This window comes from Amblyomma americanum, chromosome 1 (assembly GCF_052857255.1).
Source record: "Amblyomma americanum isolate KBUSLIRL-KWMA chromosome 1, ASM5285725v1, whole genome shotgun sequence".
NCBI lineage: Eukaryota > Metazoa > Arthropoda > Arachnida > Ixodida > Ixodidae > Amblyomma > Amblyomma americanum.
The window spans coordinates 175,404,789-175,430,995 of record NC_135497.1 but is presented as its reverse complement, the minus strand read 5'-3'; the positions used below and the strand labels follow the sequence as shown (position 1 = coordinate 175,430,995).

Sequence of the window (26,207 nt, the reverse complement as noted above, 5' to 3'; positions counted from 1 at the left end):
TGTAGTGTGATGCTCCTGGGGGCGTAAGCCCCTTGCACAGTATTCATGGCCATGTTTCTCCTATATGCCACAACGGACACGCTGTGTTCTGACTGCAGTAGCAAAAGCGCAATAATCGACATAATTTCATGTTTATGCATATTCATATCTTGGAGAATACCTGGACAAAATATAAAATACTTTAAAAGCTTTTTTTAATCGTCATCAAAAACATTGATTGTTCTGTGCTTTCTTGAAGTTTGAGCAATATTTCCTTATCCACAAAAGATATACCACTGATTTTTATACCGCTAAAGTATAACGCATAGAACGCTGCGGAAAATATAATTATGGTTACATTTTTAATTTTGTTTATGATAAAGACCTCGAAAGTCAGCCAAAAAACTTTTTGTGATCCAAGTTTGCAAAACTTTATAAGAAGAATAAAACTAAGAAATAACAAGAGTATCTCGATGCTTTCTACAGTAATAAAAAATGTCCTCTCGAATTTTTCAGGCATGTCCTTGCAAGATATTTCTGGTTATCCACAATCACACTTGCTAAAAACGGCCGTGTGCGTAAAGATCGGCCTCTTTAGAGGGCTTCATCTGCGTCACATGCAAGCGCATCATCAACCAGCAACCGGCAGCGTATCACCTCTGACGTCATCACGAGTGACAGCATACAGCGTATCACTAGTGACGTCAACCCGAGCTCTATGAAAACGGTGTGCATGAAAAAAAAGAAAACTCGGCTTTTCCGCTTGGGTCACCAAGACGTTCGCTCGAAACACAACAGAAGCGACGAGGCATAAACCGGTGCGGTAATGGAGGCTCTTGAACAGCGCCTGGTCAAACGTACGGGACAGCAATGGGTATTCGATGGTGCCGTGGCCACCGCCCGCATTCACATAGGAGGACTGAGGCTGGTCCGCCTATGCCAAGTACACTTAAAAGTACCCTTAGAAGGGGCTCGGATGGTGGCAGTGTCATCTACAAATGGGGAGCAACGTCGTCATGCGGACCAGCTGAGCCCGCGCACCTCCAAAGACCTGCACACGAAGGCAACCAGCTTGTGCCGCAGCAGCCGACCGCACAGACCAGACTCCGCCCAAGGCAGCCCGGCGACGCGGACCCTGCTCCTGCGGGGTCGCGCCTCAGTGAGCAGTAGCCGCCTCGCCGGTCCACCATGGAGCGACGTCCACCGCAATGTCTCAAACTGCAAAAAGGGGAAGGTGTGCTGTGTCATGGAAGTGTGTTATCAGCCGGCAGCGTATCACCACTGACGTCAACCCGAGCGCTTTAAAAACGGCGCGCGTAAAAAAAAAAAAAACGGCTTTTCCGCTTGGGTCACCGAGACATTCACCCAAAACACAACAATATCGACTACAACAGCAGTATTATACAATGTGCTTTCAATGCTTATGAATATTCATACAATCGATCATATTTGGCGATACTTAAAAATTATCGTTTTTTTATGGTTGTTCAATGTCATTGTGGTTCGGTGCTGTCTTGATGTGGGAGCAATAACGTTTCCTTATCCTTAAACAATATATTGTTTAATTTTACTTTTTAGTAGATAAATTTGCGTAGAATGCAGCGTCAAACATTTGTAGATACAACTAGTTTCTCCTTTTAGATAAAAACTTCCAAAGTTAGCAAAAACACTTTTCATGCGTCAAATTTGAGAAAACTTAGATAAACGAATAAATTTTAGAAATCGACATAAATAACTGGAAGAACTCTACGGCGTTTTAGAGGCATTTCTTCGTAACATAGCTTCAGTTAGTCTCAAAACATCAGGGGTTGCTTAAGCGCTGGAGTCCATCTTTTCGTGATCAAAAATTTTGTGCGCTTCGAAACATTTTTTTTTCTGAATAAAAATAATTGCAGATCCCTTCTTTCCAGTCATCAGGTAATAACATATAAAAATATTATTTACATCCAAGCTGTCGACCGGCAACCTATTGAATTATTTTATCTGACATGACCCCGGACTACAATTTGTGGCTCTTGTGCATATCAAATAAGCCAGGCTGCTTAGTAAGAAGCCTCGCACTTGGCTTATTTGCTTAAACTTCGTAAACGCCTGGCATATAATAATGAAAAGCGGGACACTGAATGTTTTAAAGTCTGTTCGGTAAGCGAATCGCCTCCTTAATGCTGGTTTCTTTCTACTGCAGATCATTTTGCCACTGCTTGTTGGAATACTGGTAAACCAATGGGGAATACCCATCTTGGCCATGGTTGTGAAAGCTTACAAGGCAAGTTGGCATTGCTACAGCAGTCAGCGTGAAAGAAGTTTTGATGCACCACAAACAACTCAGCATTATCAAAAGTAATCCAGAGCCGTCCACTACAGTGTTCTTGAGGCGTGGCTGTAAAGAAAAAAAGCGTAAATCTTTTTCTTTAAAATAAAAGCCCAGTGGCAGTGAGGATGCGTCTTGAAATAGCATTAGGGTGAGAACGGATATGCCCACTCACTAGACTCCAAAAAGGCTCATCTTCGTCAGGGTTATGACACTCTCCATGCACAATATCCGGCCATGCTTCTAAGAAGCCCGCTTCTCGTTTTGATTAGTGGCGTCGCGTAATACTGTCTATGTACCATTCTTTAGGACTGAAGTAGCACTGCAAAGCACGATGAAGCTACGAAAGCAATATAAGTGGTGGTACATCAAGCGTCTCTATAATTTCGGGACAATATTGCGGCACACAGCTGCACTGTAGGATGGAAATCTGTGACTTGCAGCGCGTCTTGCAGCCTTGACAAAAAAAAATCATGCTGTGTTTGTAACGTCATACCCGTCCTGATTTGTCTGTATGCCTTCGAAACAGCGTGAGTGTAATACTAACCCATCTACACACCCTTTTTTCTCACTACGACAGGAAAGGGACATGTGGGAGCTCTGTAAGGCCTACATAGACATGATGGTAAGTGCCTATGAAATGTTATTGTCGCCGTTACACCTAGCGCCATGCAAGTAGTAGAATTCACCATAACAACTGTGTGCTGAAATATACCCGCCCCCGGAAGGGCTAGCTTTCAGGTGTTCGCTTAATGAGGTATGGTGTGACCATTAAAGCAGACCGTAGAAAACCATGCTGGATACTGAATCGTACAGAAGACAGCTGAGCTAATTTTTGTTATAATAGTGGTCTGCGCAGGAAGCAGCTTTGTTTCGAGTTATCGCAAGTATATTCTTTGAACGCACACTAGACGTATCCAAGGACACTGAAACGGCGCTCTCTAATGTTTCTACGACTGTGTGAGTGCTGGCGGCCACTGCGGGCCTCTCTATGACACGAAATATGATCTGCTCGAGCATTCGGCGGGCCATGCGCTAATCGTACAGAAGCAGTGAACTCCATTATTCCCGCACTCTTGCAGTTCATGGGCACCTGTAACTTACGCCGCAAAACAGGCGTATGCCTTCGTTTACCTGTTTTTAACCAGGTTAAAAAGTGGTCAACGGTTTATTTGAACAACAAACCTGCTTGATTTATGAAGTTCATGTTCCTTGCACTGAGCACCTCTTTGAGCCTACCTTTCCTGCCGACCTGTCCACCGTTCCCCCGCTAAAGCTGTGCCTCGCTGGTTTTTTTTTCTTGTTGAATTATGACAATTTTTTGTTGCATGACAAATTTCATACGATCATGCATGCACTGCAGGTCTGGAACACCGTCTGTTGGATTATCATGTCCTTCTGGCTCTTCCACACGTGTCTCAACTGGCTGGGCGAGCTACTGCGGTTTGCCGACAGGGACTTTTACAGGGATTGGTGGTAAGTCGCCATGTTTATTACTGAAACGAACTTCCGCAACACATCTTAGCCGGCGTATCTGGCTACGGCGAAAAAGAATTTTTCCATGAAGCCGAAACAAGAAATACGCGGGTGAACATGCTGTTGCCGATCATCTTTCAGGTTTTTTGTTCGCTTATCATGTTGATGCTAAAGACGCCAAGGATGATTGACTGCCTGAAAACGTGGCGCACGAGAGCATTGTGCTTTGCGATCGACTCCAAGCGTCCATGGTTCACTCCCCTTGAGTGTGAACGCGAGTGTGGGCGGAGAGAAAACGCAGCTTCTGCACGAAGGATATTTAATTTCCTTTATTTAAAAAAAATGCCGTATGAATATGAAAAGTAGAAATAAAGTATCGCAGCAAGGGGTTCCGAAGTGCGAGACTACAATGGGACCTTCTACTGAGCAACGCAGGATATCATTTATATGTCGGCGAAGCAGCAATTCTAGCCGTCGAAACTATTTAATGCCAGAAAAAGCGTATTTCTGTCGTTTAGAAGTTGTACGATGCTACGCGGTTCATGAATAGTATTGACTGAAAGACTGAGGGAATATCTGTAAGAGGCGCTATCCTTTACAGAATGCGCCCCTAAATCCAAGCCGAAGCTTTAGCGGAAATTGGTTCATTCTGCACCGACAAAATCAACAAGGTATTGTTCAGTCCTTTTGTACGAGTAAGGGTACTGTTTTATTATTTAGTTTCTTGGCGTTAAGGATCTATTACACAATTCATTTTCGGCGTTCACATGAATGGAAAAGTTTAGATTCCCTTTGAAAGCAATAGCCCAGTGGTTTCGACGGTATTTTCGTGTAGTTTTGATTTTTTGTTTAGTAGGAGGCAAATGTGCGAAATTAAAATAATACGTTACTGCCAGCTTGTGCTGTGCAAATGCGCAGCTATATCGAACGTGTTAGAAGTAACAAAAGTCGACTCGACGATACCTCCTGGCATATTTCTGCAGCGGCTGGAATCAGTGTTCCCGCATCCTTTGGCCCAACTGAACAGTGCATGCGCTGCGTGCAGGAACGCCGATTCCGTGAAGTCCTTCTGGAACCGGTGGAATTTGCCGGTGCACAACTGGTGCTTGCGCCACATATACACGCCGCTGGTCGCCATTGGATTTCCCAAGCTATCGGCGCAACTCGCAGTGTTCGCCGTATCGGCCTTATTTCACGAGGTGAGAAGAAAATAGAGCGTGCTTTCTAATCCCAGCTTCCTTCGACATTACTGCCTATTGGACACGACCAACTAGCGCCATCTGTCGGCCGCCAGTTTCGAATTGAAATATTTTTATCTGTCGCTAAAAGAAAACTTAAGAGTGCGGTGAAAAGCGCGGAGATGTTGATACTAACGTGTTCGGTTGCTCATTTTTTTCCCAATGCAATAGCACTATGGAACAATTAAACTGCACGCTCATGCCAATCAGTCTTCAAGTAATACAGTACTTGTGAATGTCATTAGTGACTGGATCTAGAAATGAGGTCCCTGGGGATGTGCAGGTATTTCAATGTCACAAATTTCTTTTATATGTCGGGTAGCTGAACAGTGGTCAGAATTGTGTTACTTTTTGTTATACTGTATTGCGCATTGGAAGTTTGTGACGTTTTTTTTTATTCCATCCCTGTAATGACCCTCAAATGAGGGCTGACAGTGTTAAGAAAAAATAATACTGATCGCCTATTCTTCCTGCGCAGTGCAGAATCTTACTTATAAAATGATTCCCGCACTCACACCTTCTAGTTCTGACTGCCATAGGAAATCAATAGGGAGCATTAAACATTCAAAATTCCCGCGATGGTTTCGGATGTTCAGCGCCATGCAGCACATGGGTACCGTGGTGCGTGCGATCAAACGGTAAACGACTGAGTGTACTAGTAACGTCTTACATCTGTTGTCTGCCTGTTTCGTTTAATTTGTTCACCGACTCATTGCACAGAAGATTAAGAAACGGTGTACAAGACTATTGCGTGAGCTATCGTGCGTCAACATTGGGTAGCTATAGCCTTTCATAGAAGGCGTTAAGAAGCAACTTTCCGCACATCTCTTCAGATGGTGCTGCCGATTCGCGTTTTTCTTGGTCTCTTCAATCGCAGCAGCAGTTGTCCAATATACAGGTTCGGCATTGTGCTGCATGCTTATAGAGATTTATATTTCTTAAAATTGTTCACTTAAGAAACATATGATATCGCCCTCACACTTATCCGCAACATATCTGACGAGTTTCGGGAGCCTTATACAAACCACGTAAGTTGCAAATAAAAACAAATGATACAGCGCTGATAGTTTTGTGAAGAAAGTTGAGCTGGCTAGGCACTATTACCGGAAGACTTTGGCTGAGCCTTCCGAAAAAATTAACAAACTATTAACCCATGTTTGTTCGAAACGTGCAGACGCTTGTATAAATCTGGCACGAAAAAGAAAACTTTCGTGGACTGCCTGAAAAACGGGTAGCATGCCACGACTTGTGACGAAGAAAGTCAGAGTGAGGCAGTACAAAAGTGGCTGCACCAGTTCAATGTAACGACGCTTGTCGCAGTCGTAGATGAACTTAAGTGAAAGTAAAACTGGGTAGGAACACACAGCGCACTGCACTCCGCAGATAGCAATGAAGCCTGCGTCCTAACTTAATCCGTTTTTCTTGCAGTATATCATGAGCGTGCCTCTCAAGGTATTGTACGGTTGGGCATTCATCGGCATGGCCATGCAGGTAAGTTCTACAAAATCAAACGTCAAGAATAAATTTTCATGAGGCGAGTAGATTGTTTTGGGGGTGGCACCTCCCAACTTCCCGATCCGTTCTTTTTTTTTCTTTTTGAGGTTGATCGCTACTATGGAACTTTCTCAAACTGAACTTGAGTATGTGTGTCTTAAAAGCGGGCGTGCTACCAACTCTTAGCTTAGCACAGTTACATCTTTCTAGATGATATAAATATGCTATGAACAAAAAATAGAATTCATTTTTGCTAGTATTGAAATTGATTATTCGCATCTTGTGTGGATGGTCGCCTGACACGATTCCGCGCTTTAATTCACGCTAACTTGTGCTTGTTTCTTTCTTGCAGCTACCACTCTTCTATCTCTACGACAACGTCATCCACGAGAGATGCCCGAACGCTGGCAACACAATCATTTTAGTGCTCTTCATATTCCTCATGCCTGCTGTTGTTGTTTTGTACTACTGCGAGTATTACTGCATCCTCGTGGGACACTGGTAGAAAGAAGAGGACGTTGTATGTTACTGTAAAAACACATTTTATGCTAGACTACGACTTTAAAATACATCGCTTCTCCAGTTCATTTATCATAGCGTACAGGAAAAGGGCAATACTAAAGGAGTGCCAAAATATCTTTCGCCTATGTTGCTGTTGCGTTTTACCCAAATTCTGCCTCCTGTCGGCATTCCAAATATGCCGAGCCCTCTGAAGAAAGTGCAACGCTCCCCTCTCGAAAAATCGCATGCCATGGTGCGTGTGTTGCATATTTTTTTCAACGATACGCTCTAGTGACGGCGTTCGTCTTTGCTATCGTTCAAGGCGATCTGCAAATGATAGCGATTTATTTGTCGTAACACAAGCACCACTTCGACGCAGCAGAAGCACGAATGTCATGATTAAACAAACGCAGAAAAGGACGCAAAAGAATGCTTCAGAACGTGTTACGGTTCCAGAAGGGCTCATTTGACGGTTGAGGTGCATTCACAGTCCAAATAATAAAAAAAAGTCGCTGAACTGCCTTGTGTTTGAGCACAATAAGCACGCAGAAGGTTATCCGGAGAGTCACCGTTTTCAGCAAGTGATATCACCGTCACACGGGCAAATTTAGTGACACTTTCACGAAGTGCGCTAACTCTGAACGAATGACACTTTCGGTGCGTGCTGTAATGCCGCAAAAAGAAGTGTCATTTGGAAATGATGGGAGTGGCGATGGAAGTTGCAGCACCTTGTTGAAGTCAATTTGTTTCCGCGTAAACACTTAAGAATACATTTTTTCGCCAATTTAATTGCTCGGGGTTAGTTTTCAAAGTTTTAATTCCACATCTCAATAACTAAAAAGCATTACGATCCGAGACAAGTAGCCCTGCTACACGGGCGTTTCGAACGCCTACGACCATGTTTCCAACCGAATCGACCGAATGTCATTCGAATCCAATGCCACATTGTACTGCGATACAAATTTTTGAACTGCATTCGGCTGATATGCATTCGAATCAACGGAGCTCCGCGAAGACATTCGAGATTTTGGAATTCCTTCGAAACGCGAACACAGCCCGCGCTGACAGACAGCCGTGGCCGCATCGCTTCGCCCCGCCCACAGCAACGCCGGACGACTGCTTCACTTCTGTGGATGTTGATTTTCATACGTGTTGCTGGCTTTTATCTGCTGCTTCTCTAGCACATATTTAGTGTACTCGCTTAAATGAGTGCTTGAAGATCATAGTACACCCCTGAGCATTTACCCCATGAGCTCAAAATTTCCCTGAACGCACCAATGAGGACAACTTCACTCCAGTACTCTTGTTTACAGCGCTGTGTACAAACGGCTAGTGCTCGTTTGCATGACACGAAACGCAAGCTACGCTTTTGTTATATTAAATAACTTCCTTTTTTACCGGTTGTAGCCTTGCTTGCTTACACAGCGCGACAACTCTGTAGGAAGCGCCGATGCGATCTCGCGCCCGGGAAACACTTGGTAGCCGGGTTGCTAACATCCCGTAGGACCAGCGCTACTCGCTAATTATCTCTGCTTTCTCCGATCTGGCGAATGCTTACTTTTAAATTATTTTATCCCAAAGTGTGTTCGGTAAGTGTTTGCAGTAATTTAAGCGGCCTTATTGTTATCCACAAGCGATGGCCAAGACTGCTGCTGGCTGCCTAGAGCATTGTCTGGGTCCCACCGGCGCTTCCCTTTCATTATATGCGCGTCCTGTAATGTAAGAAATAGTCGATTTCCGGTCACTGTTGTCAAAAGTACACTCTTTGGTCACTTGAATTCGCTAGACCTTGTGAATTCGCCCTCCACAAGTGCCGAAATCGCACGCACGAACCCGGCAGACTCGCTAGGCCTATCGCGGAAGTGGGTCGTCGTCACTCGGCAGATCAAGAGTAGCTGTTCATTATTTTCAGTTACAGATGACTTATAACGAGTTCTCATGAAAAAACACAATCAAGAAAACAGGATGGATATTTTAAGACCTTTTAATTCTCAAAACATTTCTTTTTATGTCGGAGCGCTGCTGTTGAGAGTTGAAACTCTCAACACACCCGACATGTCGGGCCCAATAGTTGAGTTCGCCAAACTCCCTATATCGGCCAAGTAGACACCATAGGGCAAGTGCGTTCTGCAGCAAGTCTCACTAAAGCTCATCGTGTGACAATGCGCGAATGACACTTTAGGCGAAGGTCACCCGTTGAAAGGCACACTAAATGCACCCGCTTGAGAGTGGTATGATTCGTGCAGCAAGAAAGGACAAATGTGTGACACAAGCAAGCATATAAGGTGAATTGAAATCACGGAGCCCTGTGAGCTGAGCGATGCCGCCTGAAGCGTATCGGCTCATTGATCGCTGCTGCATAATCGGGTAGCATCGTGGAAAGGAGGTCTCGGGGGGAATGTAGGTGAACCTCGCTGTAACAAAGTCGAACGAGCCCTGCAATTCCTTCGCTACAGCCGTTGCTTAGTTATAGTGGTACATCACCTTTCTTTCACTGCCGCTTGCCGGTGGGCTTAGCTGTCACTTTGTATAACAAAGATAACAAAGTCGCTGCTCAGTGTGTGGCCGATGTGCGTTGCAGGAGAGGAAAACACGTGCATCGAGCGCCTACCATGTGGACGAATATTCATACACTAGCCGAATTTGCAAGCCTCGCAGACACGCGCCCGTGTCTTCCGCAGCCTGTACGGACTTCAGAGCCGATAGAACGGGTCTTGGAGGAATAATGTTGTAGAGGGAAAGGAGATGCCTACTCAGAAAATTTGGCTTCGTTTCCTTGGTGCTGAAGCTGATACGTTCAGCTGTAAAAGAGGACGCGCATCTGCGATTTATTCACGTGTACCTGTTTTGTTTGGTTTCGCCGCACAGCTCCTGAGCACGTGGGCCACAATACTTCTTCGCATGATAGGAATCTCCTGCGGAGAATGCGTACGCCGGAACGAAGACTTTGATAAGGGCCGCCTTCTGGTAAAGTGACATTGTTTCACGTTTTCGGTTCCCGTCGTTTGACCATGTTGAGCTGCAGTCGGACCACGATACCGTCAATCACATCGAGCGCACAGCCAAACGGTTTTAACTATGCCGCGAAAAAGGAAGCGAAACTGCACATGGAAACAGGGAAGTGGAACGCGCTCGCAATGGGCCGTGTGCAGCGCCGAGATTGGAGAACGGGGGTCTTGCGGTTTGGTTTATCGAACCGATACGAAAGTGTTGGGCACCGTTACAAATTGACGTACTCGGCGCGAAAAAAACAATTGGGGCTTACTGGAGGTTCGCTAAATCACGCTGTGGGAAAATTTTGCTTCGTAAAAACGAGATATCAAATACGTGGGCATTTATGGGAGCTTCCAAGGGGAATCACTATTTTATCGTTATATCGAATATTTATTTATAAACCACTACGTTATCGGGAGGCTTGACTGTACTACGATCCCAGTTTGAAGCCTGGCCATGAAAGCGAAGATACAGAGGACCGTACAAGCGACTACGTCACGTGAGAGCGTACCACGCGTACCACCGAGCAGACCGAGAGTCACGTGTCCAATGAAATGGACCGTCAGCTCATTCGTAGGCACAATCCATGTGGTAACAAAATCTCTTACCAGCAAAGCCAACCCGGATTCAAAGGAAGAATGTCTGAGGAGGCTGTTTGCCCCTCGTTCGGATTTTTCATTTCTTCACTGGTAGTATGTATATTCGGGCTCTTCTTGAAAAAGAGTACGGTGTTCTTTTGTACGCCCCGCCACGGTGGCTCAGTGGTTAGGGCGCTCGACTACTGATCCGGAGTTCCCGGGTTCGAACCCGACCGCGGCGGCTGCGTTTTTATGGAGGAAAAACGCTAATGCGCCCGTGTGCTGTGCGATGTCAGTGCACGTTAAAGATCCCCAGGTGGTCGAAATTATTCCGGAGCCCTCCACTACGGCACCTATTCTTCCTTTCTTCTTTCACTCCCTCCTTTATCCCTTCCCTTACAACGCGGTTCAGGTGTCCAACGATGTATGAGACAGATACTGCGCCATTTCCTTTCCCCCAAAACCCAATTATTATTATTTTCTACCATCCATCGGCATGGGTAGGAATATAACTTAGAAGGGTGAGGGTTAGGGCTAGTGGGTAGTCAACACCAAGGCTGTCAAGGCTGTCAGCGCCAAATAAAGTTCATTCAGTGGAAGTTTAGCGCTCGTGTTGTGTCCCCTCAATTGTGTGCGCTATGGATCCTCATGGGTAGGAAGTCTGTTAGACAATGCTCGATTACTTCCAACCTATCTTCAAAAACGATGAGTTCACAGGTCTAGATGACGACCGTGCCAGTAACAACTATTTTATCAAGAATTCCACATATCACGAAATAAGTCACAAAGGGCGTCCCTTTAATGACGATATGCTTCCGCTGCTTTGGCGCGCTTTACCGCTCTAACCAGTTCGCCAGCCCTTTCCGCCGCGCAGTTTCGCCTCATGAATGCGATGCCTCAACAAACGAGTTCGCAGAAGCACAAAAGTTGCGTATTAACTGCGCGCCAGGTAACTTGTGACCAAAGCAGCTGTATGCCGGCTCGGGCCAGCTCCTGTAATATATTGAGGGCTGTTTTCACGGCGGCTCTGAGGTTGTGTTCTTCTAAGTAAGGTTTATGACAAGGCGTAAATGTGCACCTTTCTTAAGTAGGCCTAGAGGCCTTTTGTGGCAATGCATTTCTGCATTAAGTTTTTCCAAGTTTTTCATGTAAAGGGTAGCCAGCATGGGCCATCACGCCTGACTGACTGCCAGGGCCATTCATTTCTTCAGTCGCTTTCTCTCTCTATATTTTTTCTTTCCGCGTTATTGACTGTCGTATTTTTTATTCACTGGACAACTTCCTCAGTTTTTCATTCAAGGGTCGAAATTAGATACCGTCGTGGCAAAAAAAAATTGTAAAAGGCATGAGGTAAGAGACCAGGGCATGCGCTTGCTGAAAAATGGTTTTAACTCCACTACCGCGAAGGTTCGTCACATTCGCGGTAATACAGGACGTGGTACGTTCGCCGCTATGGACGAGGGTGGCGCTGGTGAACATTCTCAGGTTTCGCTTACACGCAATAAACATAAATACCTACGAGAGCAGCAGATTGGACAGCCGTCGCCGTAGCTCAGTTGGTAGAGCACCGGATGCGATATTCGGTGGTCGTGGGTTCGGATCCCACCGGATGCATGGTTGTTTTTTCTGTTGCTTTATAGGTAATTTTCTTTAAGCGACAGATTAATCGAAGTAATCAAAAAATTTATATTCCCTTGTGCACCTTGGTTTCGGTGACTTAGCTTCCTGCGCGCGCGCACACACACACACACACACACACACACACACACACACACACACACACACACACACACACACACACACACACACACACACACACACACACACACACACACACACACACACACACACACACACACACACACACACACACACACACACACACACACACACACACACACACACACACACACACACACACACACACACACACACACACACACACACACACACACACACACACACACACACACACACACACACACACACACACACACACGCACGCACGCGCGCGCACACACACACACGCGCGCGCGCACACATACACACGCACGCACACGCACGCGCGCACACACATACACACGCAGGCGCGCATGCACGCACACACAAACACGCGCGCACACACACGCACACACACACACACACACACGCGCGCACACACACACACACGCACGCACACGCACGCGCGCATGCACGCACACACAAACACGCGCGCACACGCACGCGCGCATGCACGCACACACAAACACGCGCGCGCACACACACACACACACACACACACACCCACACACACACACACACACGCACGCACGCACGCACATACACACACACACGCGCGCGCGCGCATACACACGCACACACATTTCGATGGAGTTCGAAGGAGGTGGAATGCTAGAGGTACGCATGCTGTGCGACGTCAGTGGAGGACCTTATGTCCCGTAAACCATACGTAAGATTGCACTATAGAGCATTGCTTGTTACTTTTATGCGTGGTGCAGAGAAGGGGAATCTTGTTGCATTCGTTCGATGTAATCTTTATTGTTTCCGCAAGAATAAATTCACGTTGACCGTGACGGTAGTGGACGGCAGTTGTATTGTGTTTTGTCTGCCGCAGCATTTAGTCGGCAGATCCTACGCTCCTCATGTTCGTCCGGATCGCAGTAACAAGAACCAAAAAAACGGACACACACAGCGGGCGATCACCCTTGTTAACGGCGTTAGCTGCCACGTCTTGGGGAGAAGCAACACAGGCGGCTAAAATGCTGCTGAGCACTTTACGGGGACCACACTTAAAACCCCCGGCATGCCAGTTGCTGCTCGCGGTGAAGACATTGCGACTGCTCGACCCGGTCTTTGCTGTACAGTTTCATAGCCATTGTGGTCGAGGGTGGTCAATGCATTGAGAAACACAATAACATAACGGCGGGGTATTCCCCCTTTGTCAGTTTGGCAACGGCGCCTCTCTGGGTTGCAAGAAGCCGGCGCACGGTTGCCCCCGATCGTTCTCATAAAGCTCGAAAAGTTGTTGCAAGTGTGCTTTGGCTGGATGAAAACCCAGTAATATATCTTAAATAAATAAAGGAGAGCGCTACACTATTATTGCATTTAACGAGGTCGCAGTCGCCTACAGCACAACTCCAGGCCTGTGATATGGTTCAGAACGAATCCACCAACTTGCTTGCTTCCCTCCGTCGGTGAGCCGTGCCGGAAGAGACGTCGAAGCTGCGTTTGGACCGCCGCAAAAGTCGGGGACCGCGCCCTTTCCAGACACCGCTTTCATCCAGACAGGTTCTCGAGGCAGACAACTACTTATAACAAGTGTACCACGATGGTTATGCCCGTCACAGTGAAATTATTGTAAGGAAAAGTTCTTTAAACCAATGCGATGTCTGCCTCTAAAACGGAAGTGAGCGACACGAGGGTTTATACGATCGACGTCATCTACTTGTTCTCCGCTAAGCAGCTGAGTGTAAAACAATTTCTTAGTTTCTAACTTGCTAGTGATCACGCCATTGTGACCGTCTCAGTGTGACGGCGGGCGAATCGTCACTAGAGATCATCGATACGCTTTACCTGCGTAACGTCGGCACTACTTATTGCTAATTATAGCCAATACAACAGTCGGCGCTATCAGTGCGCTTAGGCGTGGCGGAACTTCTTTACGGCTTGGCAAGCTCACTGGCCTGCTCCAACCGTCGGTGTGCCGGACAGGAGGCGACGGCCGAAGCTGCGCTGGACAGCCGCAAAAGTCGGGGCCCTTTCCAGACGCCGCTTCCGTCCCGGCAGGCGCTCGCGGCACAAAGCACGGGGACAGACGGCTCATCAGTTGGTGTGCACCACCCTGGAAAAGGCGCCCATGGCGGAGGAGTAGACGTGGAGCACATTCTTCACGATCCACGGGTCTTGCTTGAGCACCTCGCGGAACTGGTCTCTGCTGATGCGGCCGTCTTTCTTGGCGTCCAGCCGCATGAATATCTTGCGCGTGCGGCGCCGGATGAATTGTATCTTGTAATCCTCCATCTCGGGCGACTCGCCGTGCAGCTGCCACAGGGCCTCTACCACGTTGATCATCTCGTCCAGCGTCACGAAGCCGTCGCCCTTCTGGTCGAACACGTCGAAGGCCCAGTTGAGCTTGTCGTCAGCGGTCCCGCTCACCGTGATGGCGATCGTCTTCACAAAGTCGCGAAATGTTACGTATCTGCGGCAGCGAGAAGAAAGGAGGACAACGGCGCGCCATCGTGACTGGTCTTTATTTGTTCAGCTCGCAAAACACGGTTTCAATTTCCGAGCAGGCGAAGTAGAGGAAACAATCACAGCAGTATAGATCGCGAGGAGAGCCACGGACGTGGCAGCCAATACCTCCATACAACTTTTGTTTCGAATAAAAACTTGTCGTTGGTGTACCTCTACTGACAGCCTCTGGTGAAAATTACGGAGTTCAGTGCGTATACATAATTCAGTGTATTAAGGCAAAATATCTTTTTTTTTTTTCACAACAGCGTCCCATCTGCACGCACTCGAATCATGACCAGCTATCCTAAGACACCGAAAGTTAGGCTTCGTGTACTTTTGAATTTATTGTTATTTTTTGTATTCAATGGGAGTTGGTCACACGTCCGCGACTCGTGCCCACGTCGGAGAATCGAGAGTTTCAGTGCTTGATGTGGACCAGGTAATTAAGAGCCTTCGACGACAACAAAAATTAAAAGAAACCGAAGTTAGCGCTCTTGATCTTTGTTTCTCGCTTCGTTGGCAAGGACGCAAAGGACGTGGTAGTGCTCCACGCAGGGTCTTCGCAGACAGCGACTATTGCGCGTGCGTGCGTGTGCGTGTTCTTGTGCATGTGCGCGTGTGCGTATGCGTGCCTGCGCGTGTGTTTGGGCGCCGCTGCTGACAGGAAAGCTCGCGCACACACGCATTGGACTATTCATTTTTATGTTTTTATCTTCAGCCTTACCGTGTGGTTTATATCAGAACTGTAGAGCCTTCTAATGTAGTTTCCGACAACATCGGCATACTTTGGAATTTAAAATGCCAGTGTGTCAAAAATGCCGAATATACTTACCATGAGGAAACAGTGATGCTATTTCATTCTGACAACAGTGACCCAACCACAAACGCCTCGGACGTTTTACTGTCTTCGTTCGACACCACTCTGTTTCCTTAATGACAGCCAGATTGCCAGCAAAGATCTTCTTCTTAGCAACACATGGACTAGTGCTTACACGAGCTCACTGTTTGAAAACGTGGTGCTAATGTATTGAACACTCACTCAGCATTCACCAGCCTTTCTTTCCGCGCGGTAATTCGTCTGACAAGGTAAGCGCCTGAGGCACTGAACGGCATGGTTTATAACTTATGAAGTTGCCTTCCAGAAAAAAAACGACCATTATGTTCATATTGGCCGGCCGAATTCTAGCCACCTAATGTACGTTTCCTAAAGTTTCAAGCTTTACTCATGTTTAGAGGTCAGCTAGACGATACATGAGTCAATGTTTAACAAGAACTAGTGACACTGTTTGTGTTTGTGCTTTAGTAGGCGAGTCCTCCAAGCCTTTACCACGGTAGCAGTGCACCAACAGTCGGTCATGATTTATAGGACAAGGATCACAAGAAGGCAAAGGCTAATTCGTTGACTGATGGCAGGTCATCACCCATCTGGGTTAGAAAATCTTTTGATACCGAAAGCATATTCGCTGCCCCATATCTCTGCTTAGCGTTAAAAAAATGGACATAAAAATACTTTGTTGCATGAGCCAATGTTGTGCCTTACTTGGATTACAGCTATATGCAGCACAGTTGAACAAATTCATTAATAAGAGTTTTTTGTTAAGTTCTTCCAAACAATAGGTGCAACAGAATGGTTCAGCTGACAAATGCATTTTCACAGCGCCTCAGTACACCCGCTACTTCTCGAAAGCCATCTTTGTCACGAATCTGCCATCCGGTTGGCGCAACACGAGCGTCACATCAAGCTGTAAAACATGTATAGTAATATCTTAATGCCCACGGATGAAACACGTGCCGAGCTGTCCCGTTTCTCTCCAGCCAGCCTAGCCGAGCCACCATGCAGCGCGCTGGGACACATGACGTTGCTCACCCGATTCGTCGCTTGTCCATGGCGTTAAAAACGATGTCCATGAAGGAGTTTGGGTGACCGTCGGGAAACATGGAGCCGAATACTACCTTCATCTCTTCTCGCGTGAAGAACCCGCGAGGGAAGTCCGTGAGGAACTCTCGGTGCCACCGCCGCAGGATGCTTGGATTTAGTCCAGTGCATTCCACCAGTTCAATCAGTTCGTCGCCATGGAGGCGCCATTGGCTGGATTTTGTTAGCCCCATGGCCTTCCGGCCATGGCGGCCATCTCTGCGCCGCGTCCTGCGGCCACCTCGAAAGGCCGCCTCTGTCCACCATCTTCGTCGTCGTTCGCTTCGTTCTGCAGACGCCAGGCGCCGTGCACCTCGACTTTACCGCCAGAGGTCGTGCAGTTATTAAAACTCATGTAAGTTAACAAAAATAATTTCGTATATTTAAAAAGTAAAACAGTAATTATGGGTATTCCTAGCTGATAAATTAATATGCGGTGTTTGTTCTGCGGTTCTTAGTAACGCTGCGCTCCTGTGTGTACATGCCCAGAACGTGCATTCGTGCGCGCTTTGCTGGTTTTTGTGACCGGCTCATTAACACAAGGTAAGTGGCGCACATTCCTAACGGCCTGCTATGAATCATGTGCTTTTTCCTGTTTATGCAAGTATTTTTGCGGGCTGTGGTATACTTACTAGAACTTGCGAATAAATCTGACCGCCGTGGAACATCGTAAACACTTGAGTTGACAAATCGCTGTAGCGACGTAGAAATTTTTTCATGCTGTATAGCGTGCACCACACGTAGCGGGAACACTTGATCTGCGGCTTTACGGCTCGTACAGCGCCAGCTTCAGGTGCCTCGCACTCGCAACATCACCATGCAGTGTGACAGGGCCTAGGTAATGCGGCAGCGCGCCAGCTGCGCTATGCGCCCGCAGCTGGCGCTTCGAGAGCCGCACATCCACGCGCTTAAGTGTTATCTCTAAGTGTGGCTCAAGCTCGATGACAAGGCTGCTGCAGAAAGTCCCCGACCAGTGAAAGTCCGCACTACAGCGACTAACCGAATTGTGCCCACGTCCATAAAAAAAAAAGGAGTACAGGCGGATGCGATATAAAATGGAACACGGGAGCGCGCAGCGCTGCCTGTCAGCCGTGCGTGCGCAGCTGTGCTAAAAATTGCAAATATGCCGCGCCGCATTTTAGTGGGATCTATTTCATAAAGGAAAATGGCAGTACGCTCCGAGTTGAGGTGGCTCGATAGATGCTGCCGTTTAGAAAATTGCGTCACCGTTCTTTTTTTCTTCTTGTTATACTGATCTTAAAACAATCCTTGTAACAGCCACGGGTGGGCGACAGGCCTCAGGCAGCGCGTGCTGGCATGTTCTCTTTCATATTGCTCGCGCGTACACAACAATGGTACTAAAGGAAGCACGGAACCGGCACGACGGTGCACTCGATACCAATTTCTGGTCCCCGGGTTAGCGAGATGACCCTTAATCGTTGATTGTAACATGTTATAAAATGCTGGTGTTGAAGAGGCAGTCGGCGAAAAAATGAATTTTGCGCGTGTTCATACCGCAGTAGTGCTGAATTCTAAAAGCATCCCGCTTCGTTCCGGTGATTATACGTATTTCAGCAGTCTTTAAAAGGCTGCGACATGGAAATGTTTTTTTATTAGTAAAAAACAACTAAGGAAACAGTGCACTCGTAGGAACCTCTGCAACTTCTCCATCCAAACTTTAGAGCTCACGTAAACCAGTGTTTAATTCCGAGATGAACAATGAAGAAAACAATGTATTACATGGCGTGCCAGAACGCAATAAAAACATGGTCCGCAGTATATGAAAGTAACTATATATAAAGCGATCAACGAAAGCTTGTGGTTCTGTAGGGATTCGACCTTTATTATCTAGTTCAAGATGTTTGCGCATTTTCAATACGGTAAACAAAAACAGGAAGTATCTTGCTTCAGAAACATTGTAGCTGTGAATTTTGGGAGTGGCATCGAGGTGAAACGTACAAGAAAGAAGCATCACTTCCTGACACCAAAGGTGGCTGCATTAATAATGTCACTTCAACGTCTCCTTTTTTGAGCGTTTCCTTGGTTGTCCTCTGAAATGAAGCTCTTTCCGCACCTTTGCCTTGGTCCACTCCTGTTTCCGCTTCCTGCGTGCATGCTACCTTTGCTCATCCGACATCGCTCACATCCTGAGGACAGACCCGAGACTTGGTACCGGGCACAGCGCTATCGCCACAACGCTTTTCAGCGCCTGGCCAACCTCGAACAACTATTCCGCCGCCAAACCAGCGCTTTCCGAAAGTCAGAGACGTTCTCCTTCGCCGAGCCTAGATTCCAGCTTTCACCTGCGAGGCTTCGCCTTTTAAACACGTACGCCTGCCCCATATCTAAGTGTCCGGCATGTCCGACATGTCCGGCCAGAGGCGCGGGCGAACATATCCTCTGATACTGCTCGGCCTTTGACGCACATTGCAGTAGTGGAAGATACGTCTGCGGACATCAGACTTCCGGACGCACTCCTGCTGTGGCGGGCTTTTCTTAACCCCTTCCGGGAACAGGAAGGACAGGCCTGGCCGTTTCTTTTTTTTATTGCAGAGCAGACCTCCTGCCCACCCAACATTGACGATGAAGAGAACATCGTCCCCCTCTACCACCTCCATAGTTTCGACTAATTCCGACTCTTCTCATTCCAGCCGCAAGGTTCAAACCGTAAATAAAAGGTCTTTATCGGCTTCTTTTATGCCTACATGTGCTCCTAACTACTGAGCACGGTCAAAGTCGCATCGCCTCTCTCCTCTTCAGGACCTCTCAGAAAGGTGCACTCTAAGAAAAAAAGGAGTGGTCTTAGTCCTTTGAGGGGGTAAATCCACTGACGCTGTGGCGACCCCCTTTTGGTGTAACGTTATACCTTCGTCGGGGGACTAAGTGCGCACAGTGTAATGTTTAGGCTGTTATCGGGGTAATGTTATTCCGTCTGGCCAAGTGTAAGTATAACCCCTTGATGACTAACTTTACCCCTCCTCAGAAAGACTAACGCTTAGGCCATGAAAGTGTAAACATATGCTTCACTTTCTGGTGCATGTTTGCGCCCACTCGGAATAAGCTTATGCTCAATCCCAGGGTGCAAACTTACACTCGCAAGGGCTACAGTTAATCCTGTCTAATGAGCTTACTGCAACCCTCCTACAGAGCAACTTTGTACCTTATCAATGGGCGTAAAATTGCTCTGCAAGAGCATATGGGTTCCTCTTTTAGGTGCACCTTTACGCCATGTTAGGAAGGGTAACGTAAGCGTAAGCTTACCCTGGCAGGGGCTATAGTTACCTAATGAGTTTTTTACAACGCTTCTATGGTGCAACTTTGCACCACGTCAGTGGGCATAACATTGCTCAGAAAGTGCGTATGTTTTGCTCTTTTAGGTGCATCCTTACGTCTCTTTTGGACGGGTACCGTTACCGTCCAGAGGAATGTACCCCATATTACAGTGCATTGTTACAACTTCTCGAATGTAAGGCGCAGGCACGTTCGCCGTGATACTAGGCTTCCATTGTTATTAAAGTAAGTAAGATCGTTTTTGGGCCTGTAAAGAAAACCACTTCACTTTGTAGGTGTCGGCAATGGTGCATCTACTTTAATGTATTACACACATCGAAACCAAACGCAGCATTACAATACACCTACAGAACAAAGCTGCTTGCTGAAAAGGCATGATAAGCACCTCACTGCCATCAAGTTCACAGATGTTTTTCTCTTCCACATTCCTGGTTATGTTCGTGTTAGTGCGATAAGATTGTGGCGTGCCGTGCTGCACTTCAGAGTGCAGTTTCGGACTCCAGTGATTGTACACCAGTATGCACGACAGGGTTTATTTCTTACTGAATTTAAAATGGCAGCATAACTCAGCAGTCTTCTGTCAACGTCATGATGGCATCCATTCTCCAAGCGAACCGTGTGACAAAAAGAAATCCTTGAAACATGACGGGCAGTACACATATTTAACGCATAAATTGTAATTATAAGATCAAAATTTAATCTGCGACAATTTGGTCTGAAGAGCGAAGGCGTATGTGTGGTGTTTTCCAAGCGAGCATGCTGTGCAGGTCAAGAAATAAGTAAAAGAAAGAACAACACGAGCTCTGGATACCAAATCATGGTACTGATTGAAGAACATGCATGCCCCACCAGCTAGATCAAACAAGAAGGCTCCTACATTTGGTGTGCAGTACACATATCTCACATGCAGTGGAAGTATAGGGCGCAGCTCCCATTTCCGTAAATGGCCTAGTTTTTCTTTTAAATACAGCGTTCTTTCGGCGTTGATTCAAAGGGGCCCGATTTTGCAGCTGAAATCTGCAAGACATAAGAAACCGTACCGCGGTATATTTGACACTTGTAAAATGATAAGCAGGGCGTCTTCACTCACCCCATTGCTATCGTGCATGCAGTGGTGCTACCATTTAGTTAGAGTCAGTGTATCACCATGGAACATTTTTTACAAACAAAAATAACCTGAAGTGAGCTCTTGTTCAGCTGTTGTCCAGTTATGCTTTTGGCGCTAGCTAGCAAAATTGTGGCTGAATTTTTGCCGCCTGCGCGCTACAAAAGCGTATGTGCACTGAGATAGTGCGTTTCTTTCTGCAACAACTTACAATATTATATAAGTCAGCTTCTTCAAAAGGATGTCTTCCGACCAAAAGTACTCGTTTACAGACAGCAGTCTCGCATTTTCAGAAAAAGGTTGGATTCCCCTTAATCTTTTTCGGGACCGACTAACCCATCTCCCCTTTCGTGGCAAGAACAGGAAGTGATAACGAAGACTGTGGTAAATGTCTCGAACCCAGAGGACACACTCACATTCTTCGAGCGAATGAAAACTCCGGATGGCCGCCCACTGCCTGCAGCGGAGTGTAGGCAGAAAAAGGAGGGATACCGTCATTCGTCACAGAGCAGTGGGGAGTGGGTTGTTCCTTGTTCTGGCTAGGAGTGCGCGGGGGAGGGGGGAAGGGAAGGAAGTTAGCGCGAGGGTGTTGTTCAGTAGAAAAGTTTTAGAAAGTTAAGCGTGAGGTAGCTCACTACTTCCGGCGCACAGTAACAAAGGCCCATTGCCTTCTATTTCCTGCCTAGCCTCTACTGCAGTGCTACCGAAGGTTGACTGAATGAGTACAATTGTACTCTTGATGGCTCTCTCCAGGCCACTTTGAAGTAAACTGGCGACATTCCTGAGCTTACTCAGAAGAGGGAACTTCACTCGTTTCGTTTCCACAAAAAATGCGAGAGTGTCGTCCGGGAACGAGACCTTTTGATTGGAGTCAGTGCGCGTTTTATGGTGCGGGGCAAAAAACGGCACCAGATTCACATACATTCCAGAAGGCGTCAAAACACTTAAAGGGACACTGAGGACAACTGTATCAAAATTGTTTTTGTTAGCAAAATCCCATAGTTCGGCATTTCGTAGATCTTGCGGTGAAAGATGAATTATTGCTAAGAGATTTGGATTCAAAGTTTAAAAACTTTTTCCCGCCGATCTGATTCAAACTAGGGACTCTCTCATGACGAAATAGCTGAAAAGTGACGTAAGCAGACGTAAACGTAGACTCCGTCCGTCCGTCCGTCCGTCCGTCCGTCCGTCCGTCCGTCCATCCATCCATCCATCCATCCATCCATCCATCCATCCATCCATCCATCCATCCATCCATCCATCCATCCATCCATCCATCCATCCATCCATCCATCCATCCATCCATCCATCCATCCATCCATCCATCCGTCCGTCCGTCCGTCCGTCCGTCCGTCCGTCCGTCCGTCCGTCCGTCCGTCCGTCCGTCCGTCCGTCTCACGGAAACCGGCGCACCAACGTCAAGCGGCGCGACAGATACAGCGAGAGTCTACCTACAAAGAAAAAAAGCAAAATCTCTGCAAACCAATGGTCTCGTCCTTTCACAAATCAAGCAAAACCGAGCTATCGCTCGACCAACTTCGTTTAACCGCGTTCAACCACTGCTATTTTTTTTATTACGGCAAAAGCCTTATATGGCTCCTCAGTTAAAATCCGCCGGCGACGGACCGTCCACGAGAAACGGCAAGAAAACCCACGTGACTCATGACGTCTTCGGCAGTGCCACATCATCAAGAATGAAAGAAAATTAAAATTTCTTCTAAAGTGGGTTTTGAACAGAGGCCGCGACAATTCAATGCGGCGTCACCATGGTCCCGAAATCGGGAATGACGTCATCGGACCGAAAGTGAACCGTGGATCGGTTGAAGCGACGCATTATATTGTCACCGAGAAACGGTTGACGTAAGCAGGGCTGGTTTACTTGCTTTACTTAGACGCGCAAGACGTTGGGACGCGCAAGGCAGCAGGCCGCACCAGAAATGATGAAGACGAAGCATGTAGCCCCGAGATGGCTCAAGGCTTGCAAACTTCCAGGAAATGCAGTTTAGCCGCTGTATAGCGCCCCTCGAAGGAGTCAGTAGTGTGGCAATATGAACGCGTAAGTCGTATGGTCTTTCCTAAAGGCCTTCACCGGAAAGGCCTTTCAGACATTGGTACTACTTACTAACTAGCACTATAGTCGGATACAACTTCCGTCTGCAGTGAAGCTCCGCCCACATTTAGGATCGGCGCACAGAATTCCTCCACGACGAAAATGTAGTCCGTCGTTAATTCTTCTCTCGTCACCTAAACAAGAAGCTAATCACGAGAAAAAAGCTATAAGCTCTAGAATTTTGATACCTGGCTTGTTTAATGAAGTCAAAAATTAAACAGCTGATTTTGTTTACTTTTGTGACTGGCAAGCGGAGTAATACAGTACGCCGCGGACCGTGGCCCAGTGTTAACTGCTGTTTTTTATAAGTCGTATCCGACTATAGGTAGTAAACATATATAGATGACTAGTAGCACACGATGACACAGAACAACTTTCGCATTCACAGCAGGCAAATAGTTTTAAGTGCCGTGCAAAATTATTTCAACCTCAGCAGCTTGAAGAGGTTTCATTAGAGGAGCAGAGTACTGCAGGAGAAACATACAGCGGTGCGCGTTGGCTCCGGCACTGGAGCCTCGTAGAAGAAAGGAGAAAATCAATGGCAACTGCATTAAACGAACCCGAAGCTGCAGCGACTCGTAGGGTGTTTCAAACATACAAAGTAACTCGAGAGAGGCACTTGAGTCCCAGAGGCACCAAAAGTTCGAGACACGCGGTCGTTTTACAACAGAAATGCGCCGGTCGATAGCTGTCTCGGATGAAGTTGTTTAATGGCAGCGCCGCGCCGCGGTCATAAGCGGACCACTACACCGTGAGACCACACTTTCCGACGCCTGGAATCGAGCCCGGGCCTCCTGGGTGAGAGCCACGTATCCTAGCCACTAGACCACGCCGGAACACGGAGAGGAAGAGCTCGCTGAGGCACAAGTGGCGTCAAAGGCAGCATAACACACAAAAAGAAAAAGAAAGTACCAGGTCTCACCGAGATTTGAACTTGGTTCACTGGATTCAAATTCCAAAGTGTTAACCATTACAACATGAGACCGCACTTTCCGACGCCGGGAATCGAACCCGGGCCTCCTGGGTGAGAGCCAGGTATCCTAGCCACTAGACCACGCCGGAGCACAGAGAGGAAGAGCTCGCTGAGGCACAAGTGGCGTCAAAGGCAGCATAACACACAAAAAGAAAAAGAAAATACCGGGTCTCACCGAGATTTGAACTTGGTTCACTGGATTCAAATTCCAAAGTGTTAACCATTACAACATGAGACCGCACTTTCCGACGCCGGGAATCGAACCCGGGCCTCCTGGGTGAGAGCCAGGTATCCTAGCCACTAGACCACGCCGGAGCACGGAGAGGAAGAGCTCGCTGAGGCACAAGTGGCGTCAAAGGCAGCATAACACACAAAAAGAAAAAGAAAGTACCAGGTCTCACCGAGATTTGAACTTGGTTCACTGGATTCAAATTCCAAAGTGTTAACCATTACAACATGAGACCGCACTTTCCGACGCCGGGAATCGAACCCGGGCCTCCTGGGTGAGAGCCAGGTATCCTAGCCACTAGACCACGCCGGAGCACAGAGAGGAAGAGCTCGCTGAGGCACAAGTGGCGTCAAAGGCAGCATAACACACAAAAAGAAAAAGAAAATACCGGCTCTCACCGAGATTTGAACTTGGTTCACTGGATTCAAATTCCAAAGTGTTAACCATTACAACATGAGACCGCACTTTCCGACGCCGGGAATCGAACCCGGGCCTCCTGGGTGAGAGCCAGGTATCCTAGCCACTAGACCACGCCGGAGCACGGAGAGGAAGAGCTCGCTGAGGCACAAGTGGCGTCAAAGGCAGCATAACACACAAAAAGAAAAAGAAAGTACCAGGTCTCACCGAGATTTGAACTTGGTTCACTGGATTCAAATTCCAAAGTGTTAACCATTACAACATGAGACCGCACTTTCCGACGCCGGGAATCGAACCCGGGCCTCCTGGGTGAGAGCCAGGTATCCTAGCCACTAGACCACGCCGGAGCACAGAGAGGAAGAGCTCGCTGAGGCACAAGTGGCGTCAAAGGCAGCATAACACACAAAAAGAAAAAGAAAATACCGGCTCTCACCGAGATTTGAACTTGGTTCACTGGATTCAAATTCCAAAGTGTTAACCATTACAACATGAGACCGCACTTTCCGACGCCGGGAATCGAACCCGGGCCTCCTGGGTGAGAGCCAGGTATCCTAGCCACTAGACCACGCCGGAGCACAGAGAGGAAGAGCTCGCTGAGGCACAAGTGGCGTCAAAGGCAGCATAACACACAAAAAGAAAAAGAAAGTACCAGGTCTCACCGAGATTTGAACTTGGTTCACTGGATTCAAATTCCAAAGTGTTAACCATTACAACATGAGACCGCACTTTCCGACGCCGGGAATCGAACCCGGGCCTCCTGGGTGAGAGCCAGGTATCCTAGCCACTAGACCACGCCGGAGCACGGAGAGGAAGAGCTCGCTGAGGCACAAGTGGCGTCAAAGGCAGCATAACACACAAAAAGAAAAAGAAAGTAGAAGGTCTCACCGAGATTTGAACTTGGTTCACTGGATTCAAATTCCAAAGTGTTAACCATTACAACATGAGACCGCACTTTCCGACGCCGGGAATCGAACCCGGGCCTCCTGGGTGAGAGCCAGGTATCCTAGCCACTAGACCACGCCGGAGCACAGAGAGGAAGAGCTCGCTGAGGCACAAGTGGCGTCAAAGGCAGCATAACACACAAAAAGAAAAAGAAAATACCGGGTCTCACCGAGATTTGAACTTGGTTCACTGGATTCAAATTCCAAAGTGTTAACCATTACAACATGAGACCGCACTTTCCGACGCCGGGAATCGAACCCGGGCCTCCTGGGTGAGAGCCAGGTATCCTAGCCACTAGACCACGCCGGGACACGGGGAGGTAGAGCTCGCTGAGGCACAAGTGGCGTCAAAGGCAGCATAACACACAAAAAGAAAAAGAAAGTACCAGGTCTCACCGAGATTTGAACTTGGTTCACTGGAT

General features: G+C 47.4%; 1 protein-coding gene, 9 non-coding genes and 1 pseudogene across 11 annotated transcripts in view; 1 reads left to right on the top strand and 10 right to left on the bottom strand.

The window, feature by feature from the left end:
- The window catches only part of LOC144093688 (diacylglycerol O-acyltransferase 1-like), a 65,935-nt pseudogene extending 58,342 nt beyond the window's left edge, over positions 1–7,593 (top strand). Inside the window, exons 9-14 of the transcript XR_013306310.1 lie at positions 2,165–2,245; positions 2,871–2,915; positions 3,654–3,766; positions 4,812–4,965; positions 6,433–6,495; positions 6,851–7,593. The product of XR_013306310.1 is annotated as a diacylglycerol O-acyltransferase 1-like (transcript). The remainder of the gene's footprint in view (positions 1–2,164; positions 2,246–2,870; positions 2,916–3,653; positions 3,767–4,811; positions 4,966–6,432; positions 6,496–6,850) is intronic.
- A 5,539-nt stretch (positions 7,594–13,132) lies between these two features.
- LOC144093681 (frequenin-2-like) lies at positions 13,133–16,976 on the bottom strand. Its single transcript, XM_077627271.1, has 2 exons — positions 16,672–16,976; positions 13,133–14,769 (listed from the first exon to the last, which is right to left on the bottom strand). The coding sequence occupies exons 1-2, from the start codon at positions 16,911–16,913 to the stop codon at positions 14,394–14,396; spliced, it is 618 nt and encodes a 205-aa protein (XP_077483397.1). The 5' UTR covers positions 16,914–16,976; the 3' UTR covers positions 13,133–14,393.
- Positions 16,977–24,215: 7,239 nt separating this feature from the next.
- Positions 24,216–24,287, bottom strand: TRNAE-CUC (transfer RNA glutamic acid (anticodon CUC)). The gene has a single exon. It is a non-coding gene; the product is annotated as a tRNA-Glu (tRNA).
- A 154-nt stretch (positions 24,288–24,441) lies between these two features.
- TRNAE-CUC (transfer RNA glutamic acid (anticodon CUC)) lies at positions 24,442–24,513 on the bottom strand. The gene has a single exon. It is a non-coding gene; the product is annotated as a tRNA-Glu (tRNA).
- A 154-nt stretch (positions 24,514–24,667) lies between these two features.
- On the bottom strand, positions 24,668–24,739 carry TRNAE-CUC (transfer RNA glutamic acid (anticodon CUC)). The gene has a single exon. It is a non-coding gene; the product is annotated as a tRNA-Glu (tRNA).
- Positions 24,740–24,893: 154 nt separating this feature from the next.
- Positions 24,894–24,965, bottom strand: TRNAE-CUC (transfer RNA glutamic acid (anticodon CUC)). The gene has a single exon. It is a non-coding gene; the product is annotated as a tRNA-Glu (tRNA).
- Positions 24,966–25,119: 154 nt separating this feature from the next.
- Positions 25,120–25,191, bottom strand: TRNAE-CUC (transfer RNA glutamic acid (anticodon CUC)). Its single transcript has one exon. It is a non-coding gene; the product is annotated as a tRNA-Glu (tRNA).
- Positions 25,192–25,345: 154 nt separating this feature from the next.
- Positions 25,346–25,417, bottom strand: TRNAE-CUC (transfer RNA glutamic acid (anticodon CUC)). Its single transcript has one exon. It is a non-coding gene; the product is annotated as a tRNA-Glu (tRNA).
- A 154-nt stretch (positions 25,418–25,571) lies between these two features.
- Positions 25,572–25,643, bottom strand: TRNAE-CUC (transfer RNA glutamic acid (anticodon CUC)). Its single transcript has one exon. It is a non-coding gene; the product is annotated as a tRNA-Glu (tRNA).
- Positions 25,644–25,797: 154 nt separating this feature from the next.
- Positions 25,798–25,869, bottom strand: TRNAE-CUC (transfer RNA glutamic acid (anticodon CUC)). Its single transcript has one exon. It is a non-coding gene; the product is annotated as a tRNA-Glu (tRNA).
- Positions 25,870–26,023: 154 nt separating this feature from the next.
- On the bottom strand, positions 26,024–26,096 carry TRNAE-CUC (transfer RNA glutamic acid (anticodon CUC)). Its single transcript has one exon. It is a non-coding gene; the product is annotated as a tRNA-Glu (tRNA).
- Positions 26,097–26,207: the final 111 nt, after the last annotated feature.